At 46.4% G+C, this 10,690-nt stretch overlaps 1 protein-coding gene across 2 annotated transcripts in view; it reads left to right on the plus strand.

Annotated features, from left to right (window-relative positions):
• TGM5 (transglutaminase 5) overlaps positions 1-8,079 on the plus strand; it is a 31,706-nt gene extending 23,627 nt beyond the window's left edge. For both annotated transcript variants that reach the window (XM_008069938.1, XM_008069939.1), the window contains 6 exons: positions 1,357-1,460; positions 1,568-1,807; positions 4,355-4,705; positions 5,252-5,412; positions 7,569-7,702; positions 7,914-8,079. In XM_008069938.1, coding sequence (XP_008068129.1) covers positions 1,357-1,460; positions 1,568-1,807; positions 4,355-4,705; positions 5,252-5,412; positions 7,569-7,702; positions 7,914-8,067 — 1,144 coding nt within the window. In that variant the 3' untranslated portion in view covers positions 8,068-8,079. The remainder of the gene's footprint in view (positions 1-1,356; positions 1,461-1,567; positions 1,808-4,354; positions 4,706-5,251; positions 5,413-7,568; positions 7,703-7,913) is intronic.
• The last annotated feature ends 2,611 nt before the right edge of the window (positions 8,080-10,690 follow it).

Consider the following 10,690-nt stretch of genomic DNA (forward strand, 5'->3'; position numbering starts at 1 on the left):
CTTCATATAATACTCAGTCTATGATTCTGCAGGGACCAAAAAAAATATTTCCCTTCACCCTCTGAAGGTTTGTTGAAAAATCAACTCACAAAAGGCAGACTAGTTGGAAAAAAGGCATAGAAAATTTATTAACATGTACATGGGAGCCTTCAGAATAAAGACCCAAAGATACAGGGGAAATTGTCTATTTTTATGCTTAGGTTTAATGAAGTATGGACAACTGTGTAGAAATATGATTGGACAAAAAGGGTATGATCTAATGCTAATAGACTGAGCAGGGAAACCCAGCAAGGTCTGACTGTCTAGAGTCTTCCTGGCTTCTCTGAGCAGCATTTCTTCCTTCTGGGTATGGGGCAGGACTGTCTCTGGAATGGGGGGTCTTATGACCTACAGTCAAATGAAGTCAGTCAAATAATTTCTTTATCCGTTTTTTACACAAAAAAGATGAAGAAGAGAAAGTTACAGTAATATTTTTAGGTTTTTATGATTGGCTTTGGAGGAAAAGGGATTTCTGATTTCTATGAGTTGCTTAGGGGAAGAGAGGTTTTAGTTTCAGTGGCTAGCCTTGGGGGTAAATGAGACTGAGAGACAGGAGGGCAGGAAAAGGCAAATAAAAAACAAAACAACAACAACAACAAAATGCTTTTGCTTCTAAGACCTTAATATTGTTTCCTGAGTCCCAACAGTTCTGGCTATAGGACAACCATACCTCAGGACACAAAGACCATGATTGCCTCTGTGAGTCAGCAACACACACAGGAAAAGGACCATTTTTGTGAGAGAGAGTGAAGGATTTGTAATTTCAATGAACTCTGGAAGCATTCACTTTCTGTTTACAAACTGAGTCAGCAGAGGGAAGCTCTTTTCTAGAAGGCTCTTTTCTAGAAGGAGGAAGAATCATCACTATTCACCCACAGAGGTTTCCAGCCCTGTGGTCGACTAAGTCTGTCTTTCTTTTCTTTTTTTTTTTTTTTTGAGTTGGAGTCTAACTCTGTCGCCCAGACTAGAGTGCAGTGGCCGCTCCCGGCCACCGCAGCCTTGACCTGCTGGGCTCCGGCGATCCTTCCAAGTAGCTGGAACTACGGGCGTGTGCTACCACGCCTGGCTCATTTTGATTTATTGTAGAGATGAGGTCTCGCCAGGTTGCCCAGGCAGGTCTCGAACCCACGGGCTCAGGTAATCCACTCACCTCAGCCTCCCAAAGGCGCGGGATTACAGGCTGAGCCACCGAGCCCGGCTAGTCTGTCTTTCTAATAGTTCAGTCACTCATCCATCTTGCCTCACTCTAGAAAGAGCAAACATTACAACCTCTCCCTTAGCTCCATTTGACATTGACTCCTCTGGCTTCTCTCTCAGGAATTTCCATGTCTGGAATGAGTGCTGGATGGCCCGGAAGGACCTCCCTCCTGGATATGGAGGCTGGCAGGTGCTGGACGCCACACCTCAGGAGATGAGCAATGGTGAGCCCATCCAGAAGAAAGGCAGAACCCACTCCCACGGAAAGTGCCCCTGCCCCTGCCCAGCCCTGTAACAAACAGCCCATCAAGGTTCTCCTCTTCTCCTTCAGGCCTCTACTGCTGTGGCCCTGCCTCCGTCAGAGCCATCAAAGAAGGAGAAGTAGACTTGAACTACGACACTCCCTTTGTGTTTTCTATGGTGAATGCTGACTGCATGTCCTGGCTTGTCGAAGGAGGAAAGGAGCAGAAACTTCACCAGGACACAAGCTCTGTTGGCAATCTTATCAGCACCAAGAGCATCTGGAGTGAGGAGCGGGATGACATCACAGAGAACTACAAGTACGAAGAAGGTATGACTAAGCCAGTCCTACTCAGAGTCCAAGTCCTTGGATACCTTCCCCTACCCCAGGGAACAAGAGTGTGTCTGTGGAGTAGGACCCAGGTCCACTGTATCCTCAGACATTCAGTTTCGAGGCCCCAGTTCGGTTGTCCCAACTGACTCACTTCCTTACATCCACCATCACGCTGTAGCCCATAGGCCAGTGAGTTCCCTCCACAAGATGTTCACATGGATTGTAGAGCCATTCACAACAGAATATGAATTATTGCCCCTGCTTTCCCCCCAAAATTAGCCTCCCACTGAAGATGGCAGAGGATTTAGTAAACGCTCTCCTAGTAATTAATTTCATTTATTCCATTTAACTTATTATTTAATTAATTGTGTTTCATTGAGTGTTTGGAAGACAGGCCAGACCACCAGCCAGCACCCAGGCAGATGTAAGGGCAAAATGTTCACTCCCACACACACGCCAGCAAGGCCAGCAGGGCCAGAGGATGATTCTGAGGTGAGAATTCTGGCTCAGGGCCAAAGGAGAGGCTAAGTTGGTCCGGTATAGATGAGTTCCTGGACACTGAAATGGGCCAGCCACTAGGTTGAACCACCAGGGAGCCAAGCAAAAATACCCAGACCATTAAGGCAGAAGCAGGATGAGAGGCTAGAGCTGAGATGGGGAGGGGGCGGAATCTGAGGAGAAGCAAGACAGGAGGGTGGAGGAAGGGAGAGATGGAGCGATTGCTGGGAGTACCGGGGAATGGGTGTCTGTGGTTTGTCTACATGGGCCCTGGAAGCAGATACAGGGAGGATCCAGAATTTCCTGCCTGGGAAGAAGGTATGTGGTAGGAGACAAGTACCAAACACAGCCAGCAGTGCCATCATCTCACCTCTCCCCATTGACCCTGGCCTTATCTTGGTTGGGTTGCCCCAGAAACAAGGTTTCTGAGGCAAGCTTTCAAATACAAATGGCTTATTTGTGAGGCAATCCAGGAAATACTGGTAGGAGAATGAGGAAGTGAGACAGGGAAGGGAAGAAAGCAAATGCAGAGGTGTTTTTGAACCTGTTTGCACCATGGACAGCTGGCCTTTACTTCTGCTGGGAGCTCTGGGAGGGTTGCCAAGGGAAATGCAGAATGGAGAATGCTTTAGTACAGGTATGCCCCAAATTACTTGTGGTTTATCTGAAATTTGAATAAAATGGCCCTGTGTTTTTATTTTGCTAAAGCTGGCAACCCTACAATTGATTCAGTGTAAAGTGTAGAACAAATCTGCAGATTTATCACATGAGAGGCAGGGGAGCTAGGGTATTTATCTACTAACTTCTGCCGGTCATGGATTAAGGGTTATTCCTGGGTGGTGAAAATTCCCTAGCACTTCTGGTCTGCCATACACATAGGCTGAATCTGCTCTGGTGGCAGAGAAAGTCTCGACAGAGTTTCAGGGGCTACGGTGTGAAAGTAGGGCTTGTGGGCACTGAAATGGTAAGTGCCATTTGGACAGGACATTGACAGCATTTGCTGACAAGGTCCACAGCTTTTCCTGAGAACTTGGGGTGGGAGAGTAGAATTATATTCTGGTGGGCCTGAGTATCTACTCTGTTTGTGGCTCCTTGGGCCAGCAGTATTCTGTCTCCTACCAGTCAGCCTGGCAAAGTCTGGGTATCAAGCAGACCATAAATGTGCTAAATCTGATTCTCATCTCTCTGGGACCCCTTTTACTAAAACAAATGTTTTAAGATCTTCTTCTACTTGGAAGTGGGGTTAAAACAACCTCCAGAGTAAAAGTGACCTCTGCCAAAGGAGGTGGTGGCAAATGCACTGAGTGGGTGGGGCTGGTCCCTGGAGATAGTAAGTACTCATAGAAGCAGCTTCTGAAATTATAAGGGACTCATGGGAAAGTATTCTGCACATACTATGCATAGGGATCCTCTCCCTCACGAAACTGAGCAGGGAGGCCTGGGCCACTCTAGGAGCTCTGCCTGAATATCCCTATCTATATCTATATCTGTCATCTGTCTGTCATCTATCTATTTATTTTACCGTACTTCTCTTCCTCAATTTCCAGGAGTTAGTCTACACCTGACCAACAATCTGGTTCTGAAACAGGATATCACATCATGCCCTGCTATCTTTAAAAGGTTTATTCCTCATACTTGTGGGCCTTTGTTTCTCCTTTGAGGATGTCAGGATACAGTCCAGTGGTCATGAGCACAGGTTTTGGAACTGAGCAGATTTGGTTTCCACCTGGTCTCTGGTCCTTGCCAGTTGTATGACTTGGGCAGGTGACATGATCTCTCTGAATCTCCTTTTCCTCATCTATATATGGAATAATAATAATAATAACAGCAATAACAATACATCTCTCTCATGATTGAGATGAGGATGAAAAGTGTGAAGTGCTCAGCAGAGCCTGACCCAGAAAACATGTGAGGAATGGGAGGGACTGTTTGTTTCTGGAAATGAAGGTTTTAAGTTGTTGATAGAGATGTTGAGGGTGGGTGTTCAAGCAAGGCTAACCCCAGGTCAACCTGGCTCACAGCTGGTGTTGTGCTCTATTCCCTCAGGTTCCCCCCAAGAGAGGCAGGTGTTTCTGAAGGCTCTACAAAAGCTGAAGACTGGAAGGTCCCAAGCTTTGCAACCTTATGGGCCCCCAACACTGAGCCGAGGCAGTCCTTGGAGCCTGGATACACGTTCCCCTCCACCCAGTGATGTCATCCAGGTCTCCTTGAAATTCAAGCTGCTTGATCCACCCAACATGGGTCAGGACATACGTTTTGTCCTTCTGGCCCTCAACATGTCGTCCCAGTTCAAGGACCTCAAAGTGAACCTGAGTGCCCAGTCTCTGCTGCATGATGGCAGCCCCCTGTCCCCATTCTGGCAGGACACAGCATTCATCACACTCTCTCCTGAAGAAGGTATGGGTTCTGGGTATGGACATGGGACAGACTGTGTACGGAATTGGTTGTATCAATGCCAGTGGGGTCAAGTCAGCCAACAGGGTTCTGGGGACAGACCCCAGGACACCATTATTCCTTCTGTCCTCTCCAGCACTGATGCTGCCTTCTTCCTGCTCCTACCCTCTTTCTCCTCCCTTCCTTCCCTCTCTCTTTCTCCTGCACTTTCTCCTCTCACCCTCTTTTCTCTTCCTCCTCCTTCTCCCCCTCCCTTTCCTTTACTGCCCCAAGGAAAGTACTTAGTCTCTCTAGTGGGATAAACTTGAGTTTAGAGTCATCTTGACCTTGGTTGGAGCCTCAGCTCACCCATTCACTAGCAGATTGACCTCGAGCAGCCCATTTTGTCTCTCTTAACCTCATTTTCTTCATCTGAAAAGCCAGTACCTGCTTCACTGGGACTCAGTACATGTTGGCTCCCTCTACGCTATCGAAGAGGCCCCCAGACCCAACCCAGACTCTGCTGATTTTCTCAGCTACCCTCACCTTATCCTTGTGTTCTCTCTCCAGCAAATACCTACTCCTGCAAAATCTCCTATGCCCAGTACAGCCAGTACCTGTCAACAGACAAGCTGATCCGCATCAGTGCCATAGCTGAAGAGAAAAACAGTCTCAAGAAAATCCTAGCAAACAAGATCATCACCTTGACCTACCCAAGCATCATGGTTAATGTAGGCAAGAGTCTTGCAAATGGCATGTGGGGCCCCTTGGAACCAGCTGGGAGGGAGCGAAGCCCTCTGAGAGGGCAGCCTGGACCAGCTCAGAAAGGCATCCCCTCCTTTCCTTTGCCTCTTCTGGTGCTCCAGGAAGGGGGTTTATCTGAGAGTCTTTATCCTCTTGCACCATGAAAGAACTCATGGCCGGACCCTTGAGCAGGTGTCGTGGACAGTAGGAGAGGTCCTCTCTTTTGCCACCTCCTACTGTTGTCCTTCCCCGGGGTCAACATAAAGAAATGTAAGCCCTGATGGGAGGGTCTCAGTTGGAGAGAAGATCCCTGCTGGAAGGTCAGCTCGGACTTGACTTGCCATTTCCTGACTGTGCATCCTTGGACAAGCCCCTGGGCCTCTGCATCTTGAACTGTTGGAAGAGGGGATTAGACCAAATGGTCTCTGAGGACCCCTCCTGCTCTGGCACTCTGTGGGCTTCTGAGTAGGAAGACAAGGGCTCACTTCCATTCAGTGCTGTCTCCTCAAGGTCACCCAGCCTCCTAGACCCTGCCAAGTGAGCCCATGAAGCCCCCTGGTGGGGAAACTCAAAAGTTTTGTTAGAACTTGGGCTGATATAGCACCTTAGCAAAGAAGCAATATATATATACATATTTAAAGATGTGTGGTACATTTCAGGGTTAGGTGTACAAATGTTCATTATGCAAGTACCCTTGTTGATGAGATGTGCCTCCCCCTTCCCCAGCAGATTCACACTACTGCCAACCCTGCCCCCTGCCACCCCCCACTCACCCTCCACCCAGCAGTTTCCCACTACTGTCAAACCTTTTTTTATAGTATTACAATAATTGATCAAGGACTGCTTATGAGAGAGAACATGTGGTACTCAGTTCTTTGTTTCTGGTGATAGATCACTCAGTATTACAGACTATCTAAGTCCATCCAAGTTGCTGTGAATTTCATAATTTTGTGCTTCATTATGGCTGTGTAATATTCCATCGTGTACATGTACCACTTTTTTTTAATCCAGTCCTCTTTCGGTTGGTTCTGTGGTTTTGCACAATGCTGCAATAAACATATATGTGCAGGTATCTTTTTCACAGAGTGATTTGAATATACCTCCAGGTTTATTCCCAGTAGGGGGATCTCAGGGTCATATGGAAGGTCAATTTTTAGATCTTTTAGGAATCGCTGAACTGTTTTCCACAGAGGTTGTACTAGTCTGCACTCCCACCAGCAGTGTAAAAGTGTTCCCTTTTCCCCACATCCTCTCCAGCAACTGCTGTTTTTGAGTTGATGATGGCCATCCTGACTGGAGTTAGGTGGTATCTCAGTGTGGTTTTAATTTGTATTTCTTTGATGATTAGTGAGGCAAGCACTTTTTCATGTATCTGTTGGCCAGAGCAATACATTTGAAAAGAAGTGACAAGAGAAAGGAAAAGGATCTTGAGTCTTTGGGGGCATCAAATTGTGGGAAGCTGGGTATATGGAAACTCATGATGGATAAAGGCAAGTTAGTAAAGTTTATTGTAAAGATTCCTCTGGTGCTGTCTCCAAGCTGATTAGGGTCTAAGGTTGTCTCGGTATTTTTTGTTTTTTGTTTTTTTGAGTTGGAGTCTCACTCTGTCACCCAGACTGGAGTGCAGTGGCTACTCCCGGCCACTGCAGCCTCGCCTTGCTGGGCTCCGGCGATCCTTCCTCCTCAGCCTTCCAAGTAGCCGGAACTACAGGCACGTGCTACCACGCCCGGCGAATTTTTTATTTATTATAGAGATGAGGTCTCGCCAAGTTGCCCAGGCAGGTCTCAAACCCGCGGGCTCAGGCAATCCAGTTACCTTGGCCTCCCAAAGCGCTGGGATTACAGGCTGAGCAACCAAGCCCGGGTGTCTCAGTGTTTAACTTTTGTTCTTCCTAGTAGAGAGGGAGTGGGAACATCTTTGTAAATTTATGTCCGCTTTTAGGCAAATAGGAGAACAGAGAGCTTCTCTTATATCTGTTTCTTCTCAACAGTCTTCAGCTCAAAGTCATCCTTATGACAAAGTTGCGTATCTTGGGGTGGCATATCCTGCCACTCCAAAGAACAGTGCTGTCCATAAATGTCCATGAGTTGGAGAATGAGGACTAATTCTCTGTTTCTTCCCCTGCTCTGGCTCTCTGTTTAGGTTCTAGGAGCAGCCGTTGTGAACCAGCCACTCTTCATACAGGTGATATTTTCCAACCCCCTCTCAGAGCAGGTTGAAAACTGTGTGCTGACCATGGAAGGAAGTGGCCTCTTCAAGAAACAGCAGAGAGTCCTGTAAGTATTGGGAGTGTTCAGCTTCTTCCATTTTTTCCCTGGGATTAACACTATCCTTCTTTCTGGACAGGGGCTTCAAGCCCAGGCTCAGAATACTGGGAAGGGAACACAGACACTCTCCCTTCCACTCAGCTTGGAAGCTGAGTAGAAAGGGGCTCTGGAGGTATCCTAATGTCTATGGTTTCCTGATATGCTCCATTCTCTGCTGCAGCATTGGAGTCCTCGCACCCCAATACAGAGACAGCATCACTCTGGAGACTGTCCCCTTCAAGAGTGGCCAAAGGCAGATCCAAGTTAATATGAGCAGCAACAAATTTAAGGACATCAAGGGTTATAGGAATATATACGTAGACTCTGGGTTATAAATTCTGGGATAATGAGCTGGACATGTGGGTTTTAACTTTCAGGAAAAGGAGCAAGTTCAAATGGAAACTCTGCCATTCCCCACCACAACAGTTTCCTAGGGCTCTGATACAAGCAGTGAGGGGTGCCAGCGATGGATAGCTCCCTGTCACCTGCACAGTTCCTTGGGATCTGTTCAGGGCCCAGGAATTCCATGGAGTCTCATTCAGAAGTGTGATTTGACACAGAGGTTAAGGATTATGGTTGAAATTAGCCATGACCTACTGCCCTCCACACGTTCTGGAAAGAAGAGGACTGGTGGAGCAACTCGCTGCCATTTTGTTGTTTTAATAGCTAATTCCCTAGTACCAATAAACTTCATCACTTGCTCTTATCTCTTTTGCCCCATGTAATCATCACTTTCCCTACAGCAGCCCACCACCTGTTTTCTGGATTCTCGGAGTGTCCTATTGTTTTAATGCCTGAGCTCTTTCATTCATTCAAGAAACATGTATTCAGTGCCCAGTATATGCCAGGCACTGTTCTGAGTATAGAGGGACAAGGCAATAAACAAAGTCCTTACCCTCATGGGGTTTACATTCCAGTGGGAGCAGGGGAAACAGACAGTCAACATGTCAATAACTAAGTGAGATACTTACAGATGATGTCTCAGTCATAATCCAACGAGGAACACAAAAACCCATGCAGGTGTTTTTTTACATACCACCTGCCATTTTTGTGTCTTGGGGAAAAAAAGTCCGGGAGATTTTTCACTATGGCCTTCCTTTGAATCATCCTTTCCCATATCACATCTGAGAGGTCCCTCCATTCTAACAGTACCAGCCTCTTTCCTCCAAGTTCACCAGTGCACTGCAGTCCTCGATAACTTTGGGTTGGCTGGGGTTCAAGATGTAAAGCCAGCCAAATAATGAGATGAGGTAGATTTTTAGTGGGGAATGAAATACTCTCAGTTTTCTATTGGTTGCAGTTTGAGTTTATGGGTATTCAAACTCCACCCTTTCTTAGTCCTACTGATCACAAAGCAGCTCCAATCATCCATTGTCTCCTCTTGGATGCACCTACTTTCTCTGGCACTGCGCAAAGTTCTGCAGAAAGAAAGCCATGATGCACCTGCTCTCCAGGCTGTGGCTATGTGGCTGAGATATTTGTCCTGTTAAATGCATGCACATTTAATAAAGAAGTGAAAGACTTCCATTGTTTATAAACAAAAGAGTAAGTGTAGTTAATCAGAGGACGAGAAGGGGGTGTGGTAGCAATTACGTAGTAGGTAAATCGTCCCGTTAGAGAGTGGGCTCAGATCAGGAGCTGGTGGCAGGCAGCTGGAAGTAACCTACAATTATTTCACCCTATAATTACCTGACAATCATGAGAAATAGTTTAAGGAGAATGTCACAGAGAGAAACATCTTTTTTTTTTTCTTTTCATTAATCAGTATTTTTTATTATGGTTTTGTGGGGTGCAGTTAAGGGTTAGGTGTACAATTACGTTTCATTCAGGTACCCTGTTGATAAGAGGTGTTTTCCCATCCCCTGACAGATATTTGCTACTGTTAATTCCATCCCCCTCCCAAGAGAAACATCTTATAGACCTCTGGAGCACTTGGAAGATTTCAGTTACTGTGCCTTCGGACTCTTTCATGGGTCTTGTTTTAAACAGCCATTAATTCTTTCATCCAACAAATACTTACCAAGTTTCTGTTAGGGACCAGGCCCTGAGCCAGGCAGACCCTAAGGACACAAGAAGGAGCAGGGCTTGCACTCAAGAAGCTCAAGTCTAAGTATGTGGAGAATGAGAAATAAATGGGAGGTTATGTATAACCAGTTATATAACTACTGGGATAAGCTCAGGGTGGGTGAAAGCACAAGGAGAGCCAACCAGTTCTGTCTTGGGATCATGGGTCAAGGAAGGTTACCTAGAGGAAGTGGCACTTAAGTTGAAAAAAGACCAGTAGTTGGTCAAAGACTAAGAGATGGAAGGAGAGGGGGTGGGGTAAGCAGCCAGGCACTACAAGCTATTCAGATGACAAGAGGTCATAGTGGGAAAGAACAAGTAGCAGGGGGAGAAATGAAACAAGAGGCAAGTGATAAACAGCATCAGGCGGCAGTCTAAAGAGTTTGGGTCATGATCACCTTCAGGCATCTGTTTCCTCTGTCTTGGATCACAGTCACATCCTGTAATGGCAGGGATCAGAGTTGATTCTACTTTGAGACCTAAGCAGACTTCATGTGATTTAAGAAGGACAAATAGTTCTCCACCCTTGTCTGCCATAGGAGCTTGCCATTCCCATCAGAGTCACTTTTTTGAGTCACAGCAGCCTTCCTCGAATGCAAAGCTTGTCTTCCACCCATTCATTTAACATTTTTTGAGTGTCTAAGTACCAAATGTTCTAGACATGGGGAATAGAGCAGTAGACAGAGCAAACAAGTTCTTTTCCAACCAATCCCCAGCTTATAAGTTCTTTTCCAACCAATCCCCAGTTTCCAACCTCACAATCCCCCTATTCCCCAACCCTAATGGAGTTCAGCATAATTGTCTGACAATACTCAGTTCAGCTTCAGGCAAAAAGGAGCCTTGTAAACGGTTGTTGAGGGAATTTACTTTTCCTCTAGTGTGTACCCTTGGATC

The sequence above is a fragment of the Carlito syrichta genome, unplaced genomic scaffold, assembly GCF_000164805.1.
Source record: "Carlito syrichta isolate Samal-C Ts95f unplaced genomic scaffold, Tarsius_syrichta-2.0.1 Scaffold312570, whole genome shotgun sequence".
In the NCBI taxonomy this organism is placed as follows: Eukaryota; Metazoa; Chordata; class Mammalia; order Primates; family Tarsiidae; genus Carlito; species Carlito syrichta.